Consider the following 24974-nt stretch of genomic DNA (forward strand, 5'->3'; position numbering starts at 1 on the left):
GCAAGTTCACATTTTGTTTGTCGCTTTTCCATGTATTTGTCAATTTCGAGCTCACACATGCAAGTTCCTTGAAATCTGCTCCAGCCCACTAAGCAGCTCACCATTTACAAATGACAGACGGGATGTCTATAATGAATGTCTTAGCTCTTTTCACCTTTGGCTGGGACGGTGCTCTTCCGGAAGAGCCGAGTCACCCCCTTCCGAAAACGCTGGTCACGCACACTGTAAATGATGACATTACAGCAGCTGTTTGAGGTCAGAATCCAGAAGGCAAAGAAAGAGAAGTTGCACCACTGGTAACCAATCACGTTGCCCACTACAAAGGCTGCGATAGGAGAGAAGGAGGCAGTGAAAGCAAAGGTGAGGATGCCAATTGTTTTGGCCGCCTTGATGTCGGAAAAAGAAGGCCTCTGTGCGACACTGTCACCCCCCACTCCCCCTTCTGCCAGCTGCTTGCGTTTCTGGGAGTATCTCCTAATGCTGGTAAAAGAGAGGATGTTGACCACTAGGGTGCCGCCCAACAATGTGAAGTCAAAGACAGGGAAGAGCAGCATGATATTTCCATTTGTTGGTGGAGGTCCTCGGCGCCCTGCCACGGGGACATAGTTACACATGCGGCTGCATTCATTATACTCCACAGTAAATGCGTCACTAAGGGTCATGGGAGCCAACGCTATGAGAAAGCTGCCAGCCCACGAGAAGGCAATAAAGAGCAGGGTGCGCCGACGGGTCACCATTGTGTCTTTGTGGAGCGGCTTAAGGATAGCCACACAGCGTTCAATCGTCATAAGGAAAATGGTGTTGATTGAAACGAACGTGCAGCCAGCGAACATGGGGCCAATCAGCTTGCAGGGCTGCCAGGGTCCGCTGAAGCCACCTGCCTGGCTGTCCTCTGCTCTTTGGTACCATAATGGTGGAGAGCTGGTCACCATCAGTGTAATCTCAGTGTAGACAGAGAAGGGCACCACAAGCACACCAACCATCATGTCTGCCAGGGCCAATGACACTGCGAGGAAGAAAACAAAAGGACAGTAAACAGTATAGCACACTAAAAGAAGACATTTACACACACACACATAAAATGAAATATTCAGCATTTTGAAGTGCATCCAGTATTACTCTTCTGATCTTCTAATAATGATGACCAAAAATGGGCAGGTTTGGTGAAACTGAAACTAGATAGATAGACAGACAGACAGATAGACAGATATGTAAAGCAGTCCATAACAAATATCAGGGGATCCTAAAACATGGAGATCCGTCGAAAACCAGAGATCAAAATTTTTGACAGATCTAAAGCTTTCGTTTCTCCCCCATAGACAACAGGTTATGGTGGGGGAGGGCGCAAAGCAAAAGACTGAAATATCACATTGACACAATTATTCAGACCATCTGCTATGACCCTTGACATTTTTGTATTGATTATCGTTGAGATGTTTCTTTGCCTTGTTTGGAGTCCACTTGTGGTCAACTCAACTGACTGATCATGCTTAGGAAAGGCACACAATTGTCTACAGAAGGTCCCACAGTTGACAATGTGTACCAGAGCAAAAACCAAACATGAGGTTGATGGAATTGCCTGCAGAGATTAGAGACAGGATTGTGTCGAGGCACAAATCTGGGAAATGCTAAAAAAATCCCTGCAGCGTTGGTGGCCTCCATAATTCTTAAATGGAAGAAATTTGGAGTAAACTCTTTCTAGACCTGGCTACCCAGGTGTTGTGGTGTGAAATTTTGTATATCAGTTGATAAATATTTTGAATGTCTTTATTTGTAACTTAGAGAAAGCAATGTAATATTAGTGTTTTATCATTGATAACAACAGCAATGGTTTGATGTTTAAGCACCCCCCCCCCCTTAAGAACTGAATCAGGATAGTGGATTTTATGACAGGGTCGGGGAAAGTGCCCAAAACCAGTTTGGCAAGTGATTCTCTGCAGGACTCTTTCAATCATCCCCCACAGGAAAGACAAATTACCTCTCTGGCAAGCATCAGCTCAACACATGGTTTTGGAGGCAGGTGTGAGAGGTATTGTGTGCCCCCGCTGGTCTGAAGTATGGCTGTTTGGTATCGGGGGCCATTCTATAGTACAACACCCTATTGGTGTAAGGATTTAGACAAAGAATGTCTCCCTCTCTCACTCACACCATCACGATGAAGGAATATCTCACACACCATGAACTGAAAAAAGACCACACAGAAGCACAACTCAGCAGCCATATTGAGTCAGGCATCCAGCCTGTTCTGAAGAAAACTGACTGAAAATGATGACTTAACTAGAGACATTTTAAGTAACTAACAAGTCTGTGTGCCGCCTGAAACTACACATCACCATTTATCATGTTACATGGTTGCCAATATTCAAATGTCTTTGCTTATTGTTGTTATTTGATGAATACTATCAGTAATACATTATTTTAACTCCTGCTTGTCCTTTTACTCTATGTATTTACCTGAGGTTATAGATGTAGAAGGAAGGTGGGGAGAAGTTATATGGCACAATAACTTATAAACAGTGGTAAGTCTATGGGATTTGAGGCATTCTGACAAAGGCTACACATTGAAGAATACAAAAGGGGAAAGTAGAGTAATCTAGAGCTCTACCAAGACAAAACACCAGGCAAATTGAGAAATGGGGTTAGAAGCCAATAGTCACTCTGATGGAGATGGAAATGGAGATGGTAGAAACTTCTAAAAGGACCACCATCACTGCATCAATGCACTAATCTGGGCTTTGTGACAGAGTGGCCAGATGACACAAGAAAGCCCACTTAGAGTTTAAAAAAGATGCCTAAGGACCCTTGGAGTATGAGAAACTAGGTTCTCTGGACTAGACTGAACTGTTTGGCCTCATTTCTAGACGTCACATCACTTATAACCTATGTAATACCATTCTAACGGTAAGCCACGGCAGAATCATACTGTGGGCTTGTTTTCAGCAGCAGGGTCTGGGAGACCAGTCAGGGTTGATAGAAAGCTGAATGGAGCATAGAACAGCGATATTCTTTGTGAAAAACCTGCTCTAGAGAGCTAAACATCTCAGACTGGGCCGAAGGTTCTCCTTCCAACAAGACAATGGCCCTAAGGACAATGCAAAGACAACACAGGAGTGGCAGAGGGACAACTCAATGAATGTCCTTGAGTTTCTCAGCCAGAGCCCAGACTTGAACCCACTGGAAAGACACTAAAATAGCTGTCTGTCGGTGGTCTCCATCCAATCTGACAGAGCTTGAGAGGATATACAGAGAAGAAAGGCAGAACGTCCCCAAATCCAGGTATGTGAAGCTTGTCACGTCTTATCCAGGAAGATAAGACAAAAACAAATACCACAGGAAGGTCACTGTGGTAATTTCATTTTGTATGTTTATTAAATTTGCAAAAATGTCTAAAATCTTGTTTTCGCTTTGTCATTCTGAGGTATTGAATGTTGCATGATGAGGGAAAAAAAAATGTAAATAATTTTAGCACAAAGTGGCAACAAAATAAAATGTTTAACATGTGAAGAGGTCTGAATGCATTCTGATGGCTTCAACATAACAACATGTGAAAAAGTAACGGGGTCTGAATACTTATTAAGGGCGCTATAGTTGAGCCAGTGATCAGACCCCGCATAAAACACAACACTCCAGCTTTGTAATTCTGAGGCATCCAATTTGAGTTGTGCAACTGCTGCCCTCTCAGGGGGGACGAGTAGATGAGAGGCGGCTGTTTTCCTAATAAAGACTACTACGTGAGTGAATGAGGAGTGAGTGACTAAGATGGCCCCTGTAGAATTTGAACATTTGGTCACCTGGGAGCCTGGAGCTGGTTTGCTTTCACTAAATTGAAAGTAGATTGACTGAAGAAGACGTAACAAAAAGGTGACATAAAAGCACAATATTGTTACCTTTGAGGTAGCCCTGTGGCGTACGGAACTGACGTGTCTGGAGGAAGACGGTGATTGTGATGACATTCCCAATCACAATGGCAAATGCCAGGCCGGCCATAAACACTATGACCAAAGTCTGATTTAGGACACTACAGCAGCAGAAGGTGCAGTTGGGGGCCATGGAGCTGATGTCCTGCTCATTCCTCTTTCCACCCATCAGTGTGGCAGGAGTGACGTTCTTCTGTGCTATGGGATCACCCAGCCTCCTGAACCCCCACAACGTAGTCAGGTTACTGAGAACAAAAGACATGGTGAAGATCTGGAATCTCTGGGTGGTGGCTTGTCTTCAGTTACAGGGATGGATTTAGTTTGGATCCACTTGCTGACTCTCATGATGAATCTGTGGAATAACAAGAAGGTAGCTACTGACACCAGAACAATGAGTAGGCAACCTGTTACGTGAAAGTCATTGAGATGAAGAGAATGTAAGCCTGTGTTTAGACTTAATTAGATTGACTCATTTAACATTTGGCAGAAAAAGCAATTCCCAGGGAGAAAATTGATTTCCCTGACTGAGATAACAGAGCTACACTTTGCTTAAAATTCCTTAGAAATTGAAGCAAATGTGATTTTGTACCCTTCTCTATTCTGGGAAAAATACTCTTCTAGCAGCATTAGTGATGTTGAGTTCCCAGGGCTCTTTAAAATTTGGATGTCTCACTGTAATTGAGCAAGCACAATGCAGCCCATTCTCAGTTATTTTTGGTATTTTTGTAGAATTCTCTGTACCACTTGAGTAGCTTAATCAATATCATACATCTGTTTTCTAAGCTGGGCCTTTCCATTACCATGTTTTGTTGAGCCACAGCTGGTCATGGCGGCATTGGGCACAAAGCAGGAACCATCCTGGACAAGCTCCTTATGCTCACTCACACAGGGTCTATTTACAATAAGAAATTCATTATCCCGACGTCAGCACTGGGAGGTCTCTGGCGGCTGAAGCTCATCTTGGTAACATTGGGCACAAGGCAGGGCACCACCCAAACTTGAATGCACATTCATTCAAACCTGGCCAGTTTAGAGCTGCCATTTAACATAACATACTGTACATGTCTAATACCACCTATCTACTGTATTTTTCTGCACCTACCTTTCACATTATTGGATTAATGAATGCTGCAATATCAGACACAAGGCAGGAGCCGACACTAGTCCATTGCTTGGCACCCACTCTTTCCAAATGACTTTCCAGTTTAACAAATCTAGCAACATGCAATTTCCTTTCTGAAGCTCATCTAACACAACCTGGCCTTCAGTGGCACATCTCGGACTTCTCTCGCAACAAGGCACACAATAGAGCACTCAGAGGATGACCGAGCCCAAGTGACTGACTATAGACAATCTTCAGGTGCTCCACATGCTTGTCTATTTTTTTAACTTTAAGGTTAACTTATTGGTTTGCGAGACATGAATGCTATCCAGTGACCTGAGATGAATACTGGACTCCTTTGGTACTGTGCCTCTTTGCAGAATCCTTGGGTACCTCTGACTTGACTTTGTGTTGAGTCCCAAATGAGGCACATTACCTGCACTGTGAGGGAGCGTCAGTTACGGCACTACGACCTTGTGGCATGATTCACTGAGGGTGTTATCAAATTTGAAAAGTTCACCTTACTCTATGTAGCCCACCCTCGTTTTTCATGTTTCACTAGTTTTTTATATTTTTATACAATTTGTGTTATGTTTTTACTATACTGTATCTTAAAAGCTGTTGTCATTCCTTGTACTTTGTGGGTGGAACTTCAGGAGGTGGGGCCATCATGACATCATTGCTGCTGGCTCCTCCCTCTAAGCTTTGTAAGTCGACCAGACTCACCAGAGTGAAGGACTGAGCAGTGGTGCATTCAGTTTGAGTTTGTACTTATGAGTATTGCTATTTCTTTGGATTTTCTTGTTTTCTGTTGCCTATTGTTTTGTTTTATAGATTTTTGCCTTTGGATATGAGTATTGGACCTTGTTAGCTTCAAATTGCCTTTTAGCCATATCTTTTTTTGTTGTTTGTTTTCAATTTTTCTTAATAAATTCTTCATTGATAAGTTTCTTTGTGGTACTCACCATTACCCCTTGTGAGGCATCTTTAAGTTGTATTTTAGGAATTTCTTTATAAAATTTGAACTTTTAAAGCCTGCTCCCTTTATTGGGCCTGTGTAGGCCAAAGCCAGCATGTAGCAGTTGGGGAATGGCTCATTTAAGGTGAGCCTCTTTTGGGTAGGCCAACTTAACGGAGGCCTCGCACACCCCTGTGCTCATATTTGGAATTCATTTGGAGATGTTACTAGTCAAAAATGTCAAGTTTTTCAACCAAAGAAACTAAAAGTCGAGCAAACAGTGATCATGATATGCTTCAAGAATCAGAGTCAGGAAATGGTGCAGTAAAATTCGATTAGCATAAACTAAAATTAGTCAAATTGTAAATTACAGTCAAAAAGCATGGCAAAAAATATTCATAAACAGGAATTCAAAAGCAACAAAGAATGAACACAAAGGTCATTTAGGGGAATCTGCTCCTGAACAAGCAGGCCATACACAATGATGACTGTTAGTACTGTACCTTTGACCCAGGGATGTTGGGATTAATAAAGTATCTATCTATCTATCTATCTATGACACACACTGCACAGTTCAGTTCACCTGACCAAGCATTGGCATAACCTTCAAAATGGCACCCGTACAGGAAAGGCTTTGAAGCGTTTGTCACATGAGAGCAGTTCAATAGACAGCATGGCTGAGGCAGCGTGTGCTTGATGCTGTATACCGATAATTCTCTTTCCGATCAGCTGCTGTAGATCTGTGATTCCCCACTCGGACATAGTGATATAAATACTCCGAGTGATGCAGTGAGAGTAATATGGAAAAAGATGATCCGCTGTGGTAACCCCTAACTGGAGCAGCTGAAAGAAGAAGAAGAAGGTGCAGTGAGAGTAACAACGCTAAAGCAGCTACGGTATTTGGAATAGTTTGGCCATTCTGTGGACCATTATTTTGTTACAGGTTAATTTCAATCAGATGCCTTAAACTAACAAACAATATGCGGTTAATTTCAGTGTATATGATAAAGCCACATCAGGAATGTGGATCTAAAAAAGAAAGGGAAACCACACTGGAACAAAAGCAAAAACTGTGCCACCAGTTTGCAAAACCGAGCAGAGAACTTGCGTACGCCAGGGTTGGAACTACCGTGAAAATTTGCGTGGCTTTACGCCAAGTTTAGGTTTTATACATTGCAATTTGAGTGTGGAAACAGGAGAACACAACATTTTTGTACACTTTTCACACACATTGATTGGGAGACAGCTGAAGGGACTAAATGATAGTAATTCCACGGCAGACCAGGGGGCAGTGGGGTGCACTGATTGCCTCTCTCAATCTCTTGTAGACTGTTCATGGGAAATCCCGCAGGGTTCTGGCGCCGTCAGGACCGGAAGTGACGTCATCGGTGATGTCACTTCTGATTCCTGCCCCAATGACGTAATTTCCTTTACTTGCCTTTAAAGCTGCCATCTTACCTCCATACTGGCAGTTCTGTTTTGGACTTGGATCTGTGAACATCTCTGTTCAAATTCTAACCAATTTTGCAGCTGTGTAACAATATATGGGTGGTTGCTGCAAACCTTCATGATGTCTTTGACTCATTCTTGTGACACACCCTAAAGTCACATTATTTATGACCTCTGACATCGGTGTTAGTAACTGCAACTACTGAATACAACCATTCAAAATGGCATTGCAGGAGAATGCAAAAATAAGCCATAGTTTCTTCATTTTAACCATGAAAACAAATAGAACAACTGTCAGAATGGCGAAATAGTCCTCCAAAAAGCATATCATTTATGAAATACCTGAGGCTAAAACACTTATAATTAAGACACCTTGTGTAAGTTCACATGTAAGTTTTCAGTTTTAATGAAGCCCACTCGTTCTGTAAACTTCTTTTTATTATGCGGTCTCGCTAGGTGTCTGCATTGTCGGCGCCCCTCTGGCTGTTTGAAGCCGCCTTAATGAGGTGAGTACATGTGTTTATTTAGAGAGATTTTGCAATAAAAATGACATCAAATCACCATTACCTAACAAAATCCACATGTTGTATAATTCCTCCTGGCTCATTTGTTCATGTGACGCTCCTTCTCTTCTATTGTCACCCTAATCTAAACACGTTTACAGGTTTGTGTTTTTAATCCTCGTTTTTAGGTTGATTTTGAAAAGCAGTGTTCTTAATTATGGTATATTGTCGTCACACGTGTGCTAAGAGACTTTCTCTCTTTGTGCAGCCATCTTCTCACAATTGCTTTACTTTTCTTTTTTACTTTCATATATGCACAATGGCAGTGCCAATCCCGGCTCATTTGGTGCCCCAATGCGAGATCACAACAGGCGTCCCACACAATCTACACGGCTTAGTGCAGCAAATTCTTTCAGAAAAAGAACAACTGCAAAGAGCAGAAATATGTTTCACCCGCTAGACAGCAGTCTCTGAATTGTCTTAAAACAAACAGCAATAGCAGTAAGGTGTTGTACCGCGTCAGCCATTATGGATGCAATGAGAAGTCAAGCAACATAACCCCTTTTATTGGCTAACTGAACAGATTACAACATGCAGGCCCCTTCTTCAGGCAGGCTGCCTCCTAAGCTGCATATTGTTCAGTTCGCCAATAAAAGAGGTCATTTTGGTTGACTTCTTATTGCAACAAATAACAATACAACACTGGAATAGGGAAGACATTCACACACACAAGACTGTAAACAACAAAGTGCAAAGCTCAACATACCAATAAATAAACTGAACATGGTTCTGTTGCTCATAACACTTAAAGCCTGACCTCGCACAAGTGTGTGTGATGTAAAGCCATCAGCGACGTCAGGATGGTCTTAAAGATGTGAGTTTCTTCTCTGCTCTGCTCCTGTCACCGGTTGTGTGATGCCAATCCAGAGGCTACGTTTCTAGCGTTCTTTTGTTTTATTAATGACTGTTCGCAGCATGAGTGATGTCATGGTCTTAGATGATAAGTCCTGCAAGCTTCTCCAGCTCCTGTGCAAATGGTCTGCCAACATGTCTGGCTAAAGACTAAACCAACTCAGCATATTAAAAGCATACTCTCTTCATTTTAATTAATTTATTAATGCGTCGATTGACTTATAATTTAGGCTAAACGACAGGCCTTACACTTTAAATCATTTGCTGGGGTGCTGTTCCAGTGCTAGTCCATTAGCTGTCATTTCACTGATGTGAACCATGTGTGAGTTTGAGAAGGGGACTCCATGACAGCCACTCCTCTGTCCTCTTGGGCTCAGTTCAAGTTAGCAGTAATGAGAGGAGGAAGAGGAGTGAAGAAGAGCAAAAGAGGGATCAATGCGTACCATGCAGTGTGCCCTCCCAATCATTTGCTACCCTAGGTAGGGGGCGTCTCACAACCCCAAACCCTTGACACAACTACTACAAGCACGGCCCCAGGTTCGTGGAAAATCTTTTATTAATCAAACAGCTTCTTACATGGCTTCTCCTTTAAATGGATCTTCTTCTTCCTTCAGGAAACACCAATGATTCTTTTTCTGTGTGTTGTATTGTCACCTCCCCACCTTGAGCTTTGCCCAACTCCACTCCCGACTCCCTCTAGGGAAGGTGACATGCTCCTTTATAACCTGAACCTGGGAGAACTTCCAGGACAACAAGAATGTCCCTGGAAGCACTTCTGGGTCATGTAGGACCACTTCCTGGCAGTGGGGAACCGCCCCCTAGCAGTTCCCTCTAACATCACCCCCAGACCCCAATCGGGCTGTCCACCACAACTACAACTCTCATGCAACCTTGCCATACATTTTTACAACAACAACATTTATTTATATAGCACATTTTCATACAAAAAGTAGCTCAAAGTGCTTTACATAATGAAGAGAAGAAAAATAAAAGACAAAATAAGAAATTAGGGCCCTGAAGCTTGAACTGTTATGGGGGGGGGGGTTCTTCAACTTCAAATATTTAGAAACAAAAAGAACATCCTTAATTTCAACGTTATTTTTTTTATGGCTAGCATACATGAAACTTTATTAGCCTTTTAATTTTTGTTATTATTTTGCACCGAATTACACAATGTGATTAATATCATTATTTTTAAAACCCCTTCTCATGCAGTAGACATACAATATTTTTAAGTAATGTGGATTAAAGTCGCTTCTGAGGTCTCTTCGGGATTAGGGCCCTGAAACTTAAGCTTCATTAGTCCTTCCATTCCAACGGCCTCCGGACCGATAAAGACTCCATTAACCAACCTGAGCGGGACGCCTGTCTGTCCACACGGTCTTTCATAGAGTTAATTTGGTGACTCTAAAGTGCCCTAATGTGTGAGTGAAGGTGACTGACTGATCCCCAGCTCTTCATGACCCTGCACTGATCCAGGCAGGCTGAAAGACTGATGGCTAGAATTAAGAGTGTCAGCTTACTGCCCTGTTCTTATACTACTGTACTTGTTCTTGCAAACTTTTTTAGGCCTTATTAACCGTTATACAAGCAATTGAATGAATCAATTGTTCACTTCAGATTGAGAAAAAACGAGTCTACTTCTAAAAGCATTAGCCTATTTTTGTTTGAGCAACTCCTTTTTATTTGACCCTGTTTTTGCAAACTACATCAAATCAGTGCTGCCTTTCATTTTCAAACCTCATAATCTGATTTAGGGTCAGCACAAAACAGAAACCAACACTGGCACACTGGGGTCAACTGCATTTAGGTAGAGCTGAATCCATAAATGACAGACCCCCTTTGAATGCTTGGCACCAACATCCTATTCATGAAATGCTGAAGGCAGCAGTCACATATCCAACTGGTTAATTACGCTGGAGGGGATGGCAAAGATTTTATAAGTACGTTTGTGCCAGCAAAGGCTGTCTAAGAAGCAATCTGCAGTACTTGACGTTGTTTTTTGGTAAATCAAGTAATTTGACTTACAGTGAATGTGACTCGAATGGCCTGACATTCTCTTGCGAGTTTTCTCCTGTTTAGGTCCTCGCTGAGGTTCCTTTGATTCTTTCAAATGTGGAAAAATGTTTCCCAGTAGTCTGATCTTAATTGTCTCTGAATATCAAATCTAAATGACATTTTTAAAGAAAATATGGAAGGACTGAAACTTAATATGAGATTCTAAAATCCATTTAATTCAATTTATGGTGGAAGACAAAAGTCTAAGTAATAGAATACTGATTAACCATTATTAAACCCTCCTCTGTTCTGTTTTTCTCCTCAGTATCAGTTTGAGCCAAGCTGTTCCAAGACCATGGAAAAGCCATCTTAGAATCTCGGAGTATTGGACTCATCGGATGGAATGGTCCTCTCATCAGCTCAGCACAGACTGCTATAGGATGACCACAGCTAGTTGGCCGAGTTCTCCAGGACTGTGACTGTGTCTGACTTTAGATAGATAAACGCACACACACACACACTGGTCTGAACACACACCACAATGACTAAGACCGAAGAAAATTTAAAAGGAAAGAAAACTTCTGGCATGGTAGTCACAGTGAGACAGACTTGCCCTTTTAATTAGCTTGTTAATTTGGGGGACCTCTCTCTGAAGTGATGTTACCACCCCAGCTCACCACAGCATAGAAAATCGCACTGGCCATCACACAGTTCTGGAAGATGTAAAGGATGTCACTTCCCAGAATAAAAGGACACAATCTCCTAAGGAGGAAGAGCCTGCTCTGCCATATAGTTCTTCTGTGTTCTGAGACCAGTAGAGCCTGTCATTAATGTGGACCCCCAAGTACTTGCAGGAGTGGACCCCCTCTACATACACTCCTTCAGTAGTGACCGGACATAGAGGATATACAGTTGAACCCAGGGTACTTTTAGGCAGCAGGGCTAACCACTGAGCAGACTGGAATAGGCAAATAAATAATGCATTTTTAGATTAATTTACCTTTTAGCCTTATTTTTGACTGCCACGTTAAGTGTTTTAAAAGAATAGAATGGGTGCAGTGTGTTCAGCAATAAATTATTTAGAATGTAAAATGTGAAAAGTCTGTTTTTCTCTTACATGTCCCTAATGCTGCCACCTTAATTATAAGCCCCTTTGTTCTTTTCTGACTAATTCACCGCACTTACAGACAATGTAGGTGTACTGTCGTGTCGTGAAGAACTTCCCCACCAGCCCAGTCTGTGCCCACTCTGAATACTGGCCTTTTACAGGATAGTTTAGTGCAGATCTGAGATCTGAGTTTCTTAATATGTTGTTGCTGTTATCACACAGTCTGATTGCGCATTTCCGGATAACACTTATTTCTATCAACATTATGGTGAGTGCTTTCTTGCCTGGTGGCAATTCATAGCTTGTGCCATCTTGTTTAAACTTTCAGATATAGTTACAGTTACAGCGGTGGGATATGTGGCACCATCATGTTGCTGCCACTTATGATGCCAGCATAATCACTCAGCGTCCTTATTTTGGAATTGATTTCTTTCTTATTAGCATTAGTGGAAGCTGTGTAAAAGGCCCTTGCGAGAATATTTCAGTGTTAGGACCTAGCTTGTGATTTAAAGGCTTTGATAATTCCTATGTTTGTCTGCTTTTTGAATCGTTTGAAGCGTTGGGCACCATGTTTAATATTTTGTTTTGACTTTCTTATTATTTTTGTTACTTTTCCACAACCCCATTTTGTTTTCATTATTCGGAGGTGGCACCACCATTTTGTGATTTGTTGTGTTTGGCAATGCCCCTCTTTATCATCGTGGAATGGCTGGAAGTTGCATCAGAAGATGTCACTGCCATAATTTGGGTTTTTAGCATCCCAAAATGAAATTTTTGCATTGTTTTCTTATTTAATATTTTCATCTTTAGTTTTATTTATATTAATCTTTACTTCAAAGACTTTATCCACCATCATTTTATTGTGATATTCTCCTTCACAGGTACTTCCATTTTGTGCATTTTTCTGACGTGTTGGTAACCATATTGTTTTCTAGTAATGTCAGCATTGCTAACAAGTAACACTGCCATGTATCGTCAATAATATAATAGATAAAAGATGGCAGTGTGATGTGCTTGGGATCCTAACTTTCAGATAACCTGTGTGCTTCACGTTTTGTTTGATAAAAGTTTGTTTGATTTTGAATTTACAATAACAATTTTTTCTTTTTCTTGTTGACTTTCTCTCTCTTATAGTTGACCGTGGACCCCCCAGAGGTTTATTTTCTCCGGGGATGCTGCTGACTGACTTAGCGCGGAGTGGTGGCCCTTAACCTGCAATTGCTCCATCCTGGGTATGACGTTAATCTGCCTCCAGCCCTGCATGCAAGCCCTCCAACCTGCAGGGAAAAACCTGGGGTTGGTGGCAGAATTGGCACTCCAGCCGCCATAAAAAACCTCACACTGTTCCATTCCATCTGAACTAGTGGGGTGCTGAGGTGTCACCCATTGCATGGCTGCACTCGGGTCCTAATCTGGGGATCCTGAATTGGTTTGTCTTGTGGTGGGTGCCGCAATGCGCTGTATCAGTGTGTGCTCCTAACCTAACCTTACTGACTTAGATGTCAGATAATTTTGATTTTCCGTGTTTTTAGAACATTACAACATTCTAGACAAGAACAGGCCATTCAGCCCAACAAAACTCGCCAGTCCTATCCACTTATTTCTTCCAAAAAAACATCAAGTTGAGTTTTCAAAGTCCCTAAGGGTTTACTGTCTACCACACTACTTGGTAGCTTATTCCAAGTGTCTGTTATTCTCTGTGTAAAGAAAAACGTCCTAATATTCCGACCTTTCCTTTACTTAACTCTACCTGTAAATGCTCCCTTTGTTACTCTGTTCTCTCTCAGTGTTGTGATCAAAATTTTGTTTAATTTCTATTTTAGTCATCTGAAATGGGTGAAGACGTTGCCCACAGGGGAAAAATAAAAATAAAAAAAGTGTGCTTTGAACTTGTGTCCTACGCCTGTCTGTGTTGGGTTGAGGTGGTGGTGCACCCCCTTAGTGGTCGACAAAGGCCATTTCCAAACAATTTCAAGTCCATCATTCTACAGAGAGAAAGACTGTTCACAAGTGGAAAACCTTCAAAACAGATGCCAATCTTCCCAGGAGTGGACATCACAGCAAATTCACCCCAAGGTCAAGCCATGCAATTCTCAGAGAAATTGCAAAAAAAACCCAAGAGCTACATCTCGGATTCTCCATGCCTCAGTTAACACATTAAATGTTAAGTTCATGACAGTACAATTAGAGAAAGACTGAGCAAGTATGGCTTGTTTGGAAAGATTGCCAGTTAAAAGCTCTCTGAAAAGAACATGGTAGCACGATTTAGGTTTGCAAAGTTGCATCTGAGGAAACCACATGACTTCTGGAACAATGTCCTTTGGACAGACAAGACCAAAATGAAGATATTTGGCCTTAATGCACAGTGCTACCTCTGGTGAAACCCAAACACAGGATATCAGCACAAACACCTCAAACCAACTGTCAAGCACGTTGATGGAGGGGTGATAATTTGGGCTTGTTTTGCAGCCATAGGACCTGGGCACATTGCAGTCATTGGCTCAACCATGAACTCCTCTGTATACTGAAGTATTCTAGAATCATATGTGAGACCATTTGTCTGACAGCTAAATCTTGCTGAAATTAGGTCATGCAACAGGACAATGATCCCAAGAACACCAGCAAATTTACAATGGAATGGCTGAAAAGGTAAAGAATCAAGGTGTTGCAATGGCCCAGTCAAAGTCCAGACCTCAACCTGATTGAAATGCTGTTGTGGGTCCTTAAGAGAGCTATGCATAAATGAATGCCTGCAAACCTCAGTAAACTGAAGCAATGTTGTAAAGAAGAGTGGGCCAAAATTCCTCCACAACGATGTGAGAGACTGATAAAATCATACAGAAAATGATTACTTCAAGTTATTACTGCTAAAGGTGGTTCTACAAGCTATTGAATTATGGGTTTTTCACACATGGTTTGTCCATTTTGGTTTCATTTTTGTTAAATAAATAAATTCATAGTGGAATATGTTGTGTTTTGTTTTACACCTGAGGTTAGATTTAAATCATGTTAGAACCTTGGTAAGGACCAGATGTTTTTTTCTTATGTCCTAATATGTACAACCATACAACTGTACGAGAGTGTTCTTTCTTTTTCACATGAGTGTACATGGAAGCCCACTGTCCTCACTGTATCCCGAATGCCATAGCTGCCTACTGGGTAACACTTTCCTGACTCTGCTCTCCTCCTTATTGTAAGATACCACCTACACAGTATGGGATAGTCTGATTGGAGATAAGGAACTACTGGGAAAAACAAACCATCTTCATAACAGGAAACAGATATACGTGCCTAAACATTGCCAAATGTTAATAGAAGCTACAGTTTTGTTTAATGACCACACTCCTATAAGTAAATATAAACCTCAAAGATCCCACCCAGTGCAAACAGAGCACTTTGACCTGATACAGATTGGCACCTGGCTGCTCTCGGCTTTTCCCTTTAAAGTTCCTCCTTTATGCTCCCCCAGTGCACTGGCCAGCTTAAAGTCAACCTCTCAGCACGCTGAGCTTGTGTGTTGAGGAATTTAAACAAACTTTAAATCATATGAAGGGCAAATTCAAGTGTATGCCTTTGATTCAACATGCAAAATTAAATGTCATTGCTGGGTGGAGCTGGGATCAATCAATCAATCGATCGATCAAATGCTCGGCCGATCAAGCGATTAGTCAGTCAATCTAACAGCATATGTCATGACAAGGATTATAATACAACCAGTAATGGCGCACTGCACAATAACTTGCAGTGAATACACTTGACTTGAGTATTCCTAGTTCTCATCCTCTTTCTCTGTACGTTTAGCATTCGTTTGCTCAGAGGTTGATGCGCTTGCTGCTTCCTGAGCAGCTCTGCTTTTCTCCACCCTAGTGGCCCGCTTCTTCTCTTCTTCCGTCGGCATCTTTTCATGTTAAAACTGATTAAGTCAGTATTTGTGTTGCAATTACTTAGTATGTTTTCTTTAAATTTTCACTTAAGCTGGCACTTAAGTCTTCAATCTGCCTCAAGAATGATTTAAGATATGAAGAGGTAGGGGAAGTGACGGCGAAGGTGGTAGGGATGAGAATGGTGCCCATACACATGAGCCGCACGGCCGCCCTGCTGCGCGCTGCCGAGAGTTGATTCTATAATAAAATAAAATAAAAACAGATTTTAAAGGTCAATCATCACCCCAAAAGCGGACAGTAGAGGTCACGTAGTATATGTGTACCAAATTTCAGGTCAGTAGTTCAAACGGTTTGTGAGCTACAGGTGATTTAAAATCATGGACAGACAAACGAACAGCCACGGTAGCGTATTATATATAAAGAAGATATCAAAGTGAAACTTACATGGAGAATAAGATGGTGAATAGCCAAAGAATGGTTCTCCTTCTCGTCTTGTTTCATAACATAACATATTATTCTCAAATCTGCTTAATCCAGTTTAGTTTTTTAGGGAGCTGGGGTACGAACAAGGAGCCAACCCTGGAAGGGGTACCAGTCTCTCACACTCATGACAGTCACCATAAATGGGGCCCAGTTTCGAATGACCAAATGATATCACTTGCATGTCTGTGGAGATGTGAGACATGGGGAGAGGAAGAAATACTCCATAATGTCAATGAGCACATGAGACAGACTCCAGCCAAGGATGATGGGTCTACATGGGGGTAACCACTGCCTGTAATGCTGCCAATAAGATTTCACAAAGTGTTACGCAAAATGTGAAACATAATCGGGGACGACAGACGACAGGCCACTGAATATACAATACAACTGATTATACAATATGGAGCCTTAATATCTTTCAAATGAGGTTTCATTAATTTCCCCAGAAGGCTGAGAGAAGTTTAAAAGATGAGAGGATGCCAGTCAATCCATCTTGTTCACTATTGAGTCAATAATTGATATTTTATATAGGTGAATGATATCCATATTGTTAGGATCACATCTATGCTTTAACTTCTGTTCATATTTATCATTTTCTTATGTTTCCTTACTATCATCCTATTTTTGTTTTGTTTTATATTTATAGTTTTATTCCTGTCCCTATTCCTAAATTAGGTTTAGTGTTTGTAGCGACAAAGTTACATTGTAATGAGGCCTATCAGCTCATTGGGCCCTCAGTTACCTGATTGGACAACATAAAGCCATCACTTGCTTTAGCTTGTGCCCCGCCATTTTGTATGTTTTTGAATGGCTTTGGCCATGCTGTTATTAATAACTGTGCCCCCAATGACTACTAAATGAAAACACAGAATGTGAGGCATCATATCATCATGCCAAAGCTACTTAAGATGTGACATGCTAGTCCTAGGCCTAAGATTTGGATTATTTTTTGGAAAAACTTTACGTTGTAGTACTTCACTTGTTGCAAGGGGAAATTTAGCTTTCAGGGACTTTTCCAAAATTTAGAAATATTACAACACCTTCAGTTCTGGGCCCAAGTTTTTGGATTCATATGTGGGAAACACAGGAATATTGCTGTTGGTATACAGGAACCCCCATAATGTTTCTTGAGACACTTCTGCTGTATAATTCATTCGTTGAAAGTCCTCAGTGTTATTGTGTCAGAGAGAGGATGTGCAGCATTGTTCATAATTGCACCCAGTTTTGTTTTAACTCTCCCCTTTGCTACTACCTCCAGGGGGTCCAGAGTGCATCGTGTTGCTGAACCTGCCCTTTTAATTAGCTTGTTAATTTGGGGGACCTCTCTTGAAGTGATGTTGCCAGCCCAGAACACCACAGCATGAAAAATTGCACTGGCCATCACAGAGTTCTAGAAGATGTAAAGGATGTCACTTCCCACATTAAAGGAACACAGTCTCATAAGGAAAAAGAGCCAGCTCTGCCCTTTCTTATATAGTTTCTCTGTGTTCTGAGACCAGTCCAACCTGTCATTAATGTGGAATCCCAAGTACTTGTAGGAGTGGACCACCTCTACATCCACTACCCTGAATAGTGACCGGACATAAAAGCTCTTTGGTGTGGCAAAAACAACAATCCGCTTCTCAGTTTTATTTGATGTTAAGTTACAGACTATTTTTTCTACATCAAGAAACAAATTTCTCCATCTGACTCCTATACTCTGTCTCATCCCCCTTATCAATACAGCCCACAATGGAGAATCATTGGAGATTTCTTTTAAGTGACATGACCTGGTATTATATTAATAGGTGTGATTTGTTAGTACACAATTATTTTAAGATATTAAGACATTGTGTGTTAGATCGACAGGCTGTTAGATGGTTAGAATGATGAGAGAGACTGAAATAGATAGAAAAGACACTATATGATGTATATGGATGTGTTGGAAGCAGGTAAAAAAAGGCAAGCATAAGGATCTGAGAGACTGTGACAAGGGCCAATTTATGATGGCTGGAGAACTGGGTCAACGCATCTCCAAATCAACTTGTGTTATGGTGTTTTCCTGGTATGGAGTGGTTAGTACCTACCACTAGTATGTCAAAGATGGACAACTGGTGAACCAGCGACAAAGCCATAGGCACCCAAGGCTCACTGATGTGTGTGGGGAGTGAAGGCTAACCATCTGGTCTGCTCCCACAGAATAGCTACTGTAGCACAAATTGCTGAAAAACTTAATGCTGGCCATTAGAGAGCAGTGTCAGAACACACCGTGCATCACAGCTTGCTGTGTATGGGGCTATATAGCCACAGACCAGTCAGAATGCTCATACTGACCCCTGTCTGCCATTGAAAATTCCTACACCGGGCATGGGAACATCAGAACTGGACCACTGAGCAATGGAAGAAGGTAGTCTGGTCTGATAAATCATGGTTTCTTTTTGATCATGTTGATAGCTGCGTGCGTATGAATCATTTACTTGGGGAAGACATGGGAGCAGGATGCACTATGGGAAGATGGCAAGCCAGCGAAGGCAGAGTGATGATCTGGGCAATGTTCTACTAAGCAGCATTCAACCTTGGCATTTATGTGGATGTTTCTTTGATACGTACAACCACATACACTAATTCATTGTAGTATTCCCTGATGGCAGTGACCTCTTTCAGCAGGATACTGTGCCCTGCTACATTGCAAAAATTCTTCAGGGATGGTTTGAGTAACATGGCAAAGAGTTCAAATTGTTGACTTGGCCTCCAAATTCCCCAGCACTCAATCTGAGTGAGCATCTATGGGATGTGCTGGAAAAACATGTCTGATCCATAGAGGCTCCATTTCACAACTTACAGAACGTGAAGGATCTGCTGCTAATGTCGTAGTGCCAGATATCACAGGACACCTTTATTGGTCTTGTGGCTTTGGGTGTTGGGTGCAAGAGTGCGACCTACACAATATTAGGCAGGTGGTTTTAATGTTGTGGCTGGTCATAAATCTGTATATATATGTTTCATTCAATAGAGAACGATGAGTGAACTCTCTATAGATTGTCACACATGTGTGCATGGGAGGCAGCTAAAGGGCTTGAGTGACGGCAGTTGTCAGATATGCCGGGAGGTGGCAGAGTGCACTGACTCTTTTTCTCTCTTGCCTGCAGACCATTCCCAGGAGATTCCACCTGGCTCTCGTGACATCATTTCCGGGACCGTGCCAATGGAAGGAGACCTTACTGGCTCCAGCCCCTCTGACGTCATGTCCGGGCTCGAACCAATGGAGAATGAACACGTCCCTGATCCTTATGACCTCACTTCCTGTCTTCCCCTTTAAAACCCTGCCCTTTTTCCTAATTCCTCAGTCTTGTCTTGGACTCAATTGTATGCACATCAGTGCTGTTTATTTCATGAAAACGACTTTGCAGCCAGGATACCAGATTATACGGGTGGCTGAGTATGTCTCATTTGTGTGACAAGATAGATAGATAGATAGATAGATAGATAGATAGATAGATAGATAGATAGATAGATAGATAGATAGATAGATAGATAGATAGATAGATAGATAGATAGATTTGAAATGCACTATATAAGATAGATAGATAGATAGATAGATAGATAGATAGATAGATAGATAGATAGATAGATAGATAGATAGATAGATAGATAGATAGATAGATTTGAAAGGCACTATATAAGATAGATAGATAGATAGATAGATAGATAGATAGATAGATAGATAGATAGATAGATAGATAGATAGATAGATAGATTTGAAAGGCACTATATAAGATAGATAGATAGATAGATGTTATATTAAACATAGATAGATAGATAGATAGATAGATAGATAGATAGATAGATAGATAGATAGATAGATAGATAGATAGATAGATAGATAGATAGATAGATAGATTTGAAAGGCACTATATAAGATAGATAGATAGATAGATAGATAGATAGATAGATAGATAGATAGATAGATAGATAGATAGATTTGAAATGCACTTTATATAATAGATAGATTTGAAAGGCACTATATAAGATAGATAGATAGATAGATAGATAGATAGATAGATAGATAGATAGATAGATAGATTTGAAATGCACTTTATATAATAGATAGATTTGAAAGGCACTATATAAGATAGATAGATAGATGTTATATCAAACATAGATAGATAGATAGATAGATAGATAGATAGATAGATAGATAGATAGATAGATAGATAGATAGATAGATTCCCTGTTGACCCCAAGGAGAATCTGCTCTTCGTGTATTGTCCCATCAGCTGACTGTGTGTCTTTAAATATATTTATTTTGTGAGCCTGCTAATTCCAATCCGCGGACCTTGGTGCCCCTCCTTCCATGGCCATCTCATTCACACATAACCAGTTTGAAGTCACCCATCAATCTAACCTGCACATTATTGTCAGAAACAGAAATGCCCAGAGAAAACCCTGGGAAGGGTGAGATGAATGTTCAGTTTCAATTTCCATAAAGATATTAACCAGGATTTGAACCGAGGTGACTAAAATTACAAGTATGCTGTGCTTTCATGTTTCATTAAACACAATGATGAATTTAAATGCTTATAAAATCCATGATTTCTGTCATTTAGTCTGCTACTCCTCACCTACTGTCTTGTATTTCTGGACCAATTCGTGTAACAAGGTCTGGTTTACAAACTTCTAATAGTGCCATGATGGCAAGTGTATAGTGATCAATAATTTGGATAATGTGCTGCCCACTGACTGACACAGACAAAGAGGGGCACAATGGGTCTAAACAGACGAGATGGGACCATGGTAACCAAAAGGTCAGTTTTCAGAAGAGCAGGGACCTTTCTGTAGTGTTGAAAAAGCATCCCCAGCAAGTCATGTCTGCACTTCCACTGGGACAGTCATCTGGAAAGATGCATTTGGCAGATCTTTGACCGTCGGCAGTGCCAGTTGAATGAAAGCCTGTCTGCTGCCTATGCATTGGTACATGATCAGATGCCCTGAGCTCATTCTGCCCCAAGCTCTTGAAGGCCTGAAAGCATAATGGTGGTCTCTCTTGTCTCCTACTTGTCTCTCTTCCTGCCACTTTACTCAGTTCTTCTAACAGTTTACGTCTTCCTTCTTTAGAAAGCAAATCTGGCTTCTGCTATTCTCCTTGTGACGTTTTCTGCACCTTTGAAAAGCATTCTTAGTAACACAAATTCATCTTTGCTTTTTGTTTTTTTTTTGAAGCACAATTGACACTAAAAGTCCCTCGGCTTTAAACACTTAGCCTGTCTGTTCACTCGTCCGTCTGACTGCCAACTCCTAAACTCATATAGTCAGTCCAGTCGCCGGGCGCTTGCTTTATCCAAAATGCTGTCAGTCAGTCAGTCATTTTCCAACCTGCTATATCCTAACCCAGAGGCACGGGGTTTGCTGTATTGCTTGTTTTATCTTTAATTCCTTTCAAATCTGTCTTCGCTCCACAGTGGCACTATTTACTATTTATGTTCATATCTCAACATATTCAATGTATGGGCTTCATGTGGATTGGGCATATTGGAATTGCACACCTTCACAAGTGCTTTATAAGGATTCAGAATCAAACTGTAGTTAAACACACAGCACGTCCATCTGCTGAATATTGCAGCCTGCACAGAAGCTCCGTGCAGTAAGAAGAAAGCGGATTTTGTTTCCCCGTCATTATATGTTCACTGCCTCGATGCCTGCTTTTGCACCCATCAAATAATGTATGGCAGAAACTGGTTAATTTTCCAGAGCAGTAGAAGGATTGGATCAGTAGAATTTATTGACTTTTGAGTAGAAGTCAGCCCATATTTGTCCTTTTCCTGGATCTGCCCATGGGGAGCCAGCGATGGCTGTAAGTCAGGGACCAACCCTGGAAGGGATTACAGTGCATCACCACTGCAGGCACCAACAAGTATGACAAACATTTTAAGAGGATGGCAAAAAGACAGAGGAATTTGGAAAAGCCACATGGACATGTGGAGAATGTGTCGACTCCACAAGGAGACTCGTGTCCCAGGAGCGGGAGACCTTAGTCATAGTCACTGTGCCACCTTGTATCATGTAATACGCTGGTGGCAATTCAATGGCTTTGAATTTGCCGTCTGGATCAGTCAGCATGCACTGTGTGTGAAATGATAGCTCATGCTCAGCTATTTTATTCAAAAATAAAAGCAGAATAAAAAAGATTGGCTGAACGGCGTTTTTGTGGTTGTGATGCCATGACTTATTGCTAGCTCACTTAAAGTCAATCAATGGCACTTTAGCATAGCTCTGTTCATATTGAGCACTACCATAAAGACATCACACTCCCCCATGTAAATCTATCAAGTCTGTTAACTATTGTTTGTCTGGACATCCCACAGTTATGATCCCCTCACCTGCCACACTCCCTTTATGGTTTACCATGCAGAAGTCTTTTTAAATTCCTCTTCAATAACCACTTACCTGCATGTTGCTCTTGTCCCAATCTCTGGGTGAAGTGAATAGCTGTCTTCAAAATAAATTCCTTAATCTGCGCTCGTCCGGATGTCTAACACTCCCATTTTTTAGCTAATCCAGCATCTTCAGGGGGCTGGCGCTCATGACAGCTAACTTGTAATCAACTCCAGTCAGGATTGCAGAGTATCTCATGCAGCTCTCCAGCGTCCCAGCGATCCCTCTGAGTCTCGTTGTCTTTGTCACACACTCACTCACACACACACGCCTTCTCAGCCGCCTGCCTTTTGTCACCAGTATCTCCCTCCCTGCCTCCCACTCAACTCCCCTCCCCTCTCCTCCTTGTCACTACATATTCCTCTCAGTTTCTTTTTTGATTCCTTCTCATTGCCTCTGCATTCTTTCACACACCCCACACTCTGAGTTTTCCTGAGGTTGTAGCCCACCCAAGTTTCCTCATACCTTTAGATTCCCATTTTTCTTTTGTTTTCTCTCAAATTGATTGTCTCTGTTAGGCCTATAAAAGTGACCCACCCTTGTAATTTGAGGACAATATTTCTCCTCTTCTTGCTTTAAAAAAGTCAGCGCATATAGGCATCTTGACCTTTGCTCTGAAGAATAAAAATTCAAAGCCATGAGGAGTTGGAGCCTTTCAAGCACAAGGCAGGAACCAAGCGTGTCTATTTACAAACACCACTCAGCTTGTCATGCGCGTCTTTCCCATAGTCCACATAGATAGCAACCATGCCTGGGATTTATACTTCATGACACTGGACTTCATAACGCAGCCACTGCACAAATATGGCGCTTGTCATAAAATCAGTCAGTCCTTATTATTGTCTTTTATAATACCAAAACTCCAATGCAGCGTAACTACAGAAACTTCACAAATGTGCAGGCAGATGAAGCCACCTTAAAATCATTTCCATACATCATTGGGACCAACAGAAGACCTTCTTCCTCACCCATATTGTTTCCTGTCTTGGGCCATGTGGACTGATCTTTGAATGTTCAACCTAATCCGTTCCCAGATATCAACCGGCCATCTTCTTTTCTGTCATCCACTTTTCTTCACTCAATCGACTCCTCCAAACAATACTGTTTTTAGCTATCTATTGTTGCCCGTCCTCCATACATGCCCACACAGCCTCAATTTACTTGCTTTGATGATATCTACAATCATTCTTCTTGTCAGGTCTTCTTTGTTCTTTTTGTTGCCCATCATATCCCTGTAAGTTATTCTTATTATTATAAAATGCAATCATGTTGCCAATATTTGCCTTCTTTAGAGTCCATGATTTGCACGAGTAAATCAATGTATTGCCGCATGGGCCACAGTTTAAGACAGGGGTGTCGAACTCCAGTCCTGGAGAGCCACAGCAGCCGCAGGTTTTCATTTTAACCATCTACTTAATTAATGAGATTAGCGTTTAGTCAAGTGCCGAATCTGTGGAGCAGCACAGCAAAGCAAGAATTAACTTCTGTTGCCTTAGCTTTAATTAACTTGATTTAGGCCCCTTAGTTGTTTCTTTTCCTTAACTAGCAGCCAAACGATAATGAGACACAAAACAAGCTGCCACATGAGCAGCTCACCTGCGCCCATCGCACAATATCTGAAAATAAAGAATGATGAAGATCTAAGTGAGATCTCTCAGGTCACCAAAACATTTTGATGGCGTTCTTAGAAAGAACAGAAATCAACAGTTTTAGAAATGTCTGCTGTGGCAGAATAAGAGCAGCAACAGGCCACTGAATTAAATAACGGATTTAATTAACAGAAAGCATCACCTTCTCATTAAGAAACTGGTTGGAGTGAAATTGGTTGGAGTTTGAAGCCCCAATTTAGCTGGTCATCTGTCGGCTCGTTGAACATCTCATTTCTGTTTGGCTGTCATTTAATGGAGGAAAAGAATCAATTCAGAAGACTGAATCCTTAAAAACAGGACTATTAAAATGAAGGGAAAAGAAGTTAATTAGGAGTGAAAACTGGTCACCAATTAGGAAAAGGGTTACAATGAAAACCTGCAGTCACTGCAGCCCCCCAGGCCTGGAATTTGACACCCTTGGTTTAAGATCTCATGTGATGGTAATTCTCCACCAATCTAGGGGATGGCGCTGTGTGATAATGCTCTCTCTTTTCCTCCCTCTGCAGACCAGAAGACTGACAGCTCTCCTCCAATGATGTCACTTTCGGTGTCCGCCCACCTGGACATCTTGGACAGCCTGAATGGGACTCTGGTCTGAGA

At 41.5% G+C, this 24974-nt stretch overlaps 1 protein-coding gene across 1 annotated transcript; it reads right to left on the bottom strand.

Moving 5' to 3' along the window:
- LOC114657562 (adenosine receptor A3-like) lies at window positions 1-23169 on the bottom strand. The gene is made up of 3 exons (XM_028809448.2): window positions 22738-23169; window positions 3888-4269; window positions 1-1006 (listed from the first exon to the last, which is right to left on the bottom strand). Exons 2-3 carry the CDS (start codon window positions 4177-4179, stop codon window positions 141-143), a joined length of 1158 nt encoding a protein of 385 aa, XP_028665281.1. The 5' UTR covers window positions 4180-4269; window positions 22738-23169; the 3' UTR covers window positions 1-140.
- Between the last annotated feature and the right edge of the window lie 1805 nt (window positions 23170-24974).

Source organism: Erpetoichthys calabaricus, chromosome 9 (genome assembly GCF_900747795.2).
Source record: "Erpetoichthys calabaricus chromosome 9, fErpCal1.3, whole genome shotgun sequence".
NCBI lineage: Eukaryota > Metazoa > Chordata > Cladistia > Polypteriformes > Polypteridae > Erpetoichthys > Erpetoichthys calabaricus.

Bases quoted from the DNA above. Each gene is read 5' to 3' on its own strand.
- LOC114657562 (XM_028809448.2), bottom strand. From the start codon at position 4,179: ATGTCTTTTGTTCTCAGTAACCTGACTACGTTGTGGGGGTTCAGGAGG. The intron at 1,007-3,887 runs GTAACAATATTG...TCTTCCTCGCAG, and splicing joins GCCACAGGGCTACCTCAAAG to TGTCATTGGCCCTGGCAGAC.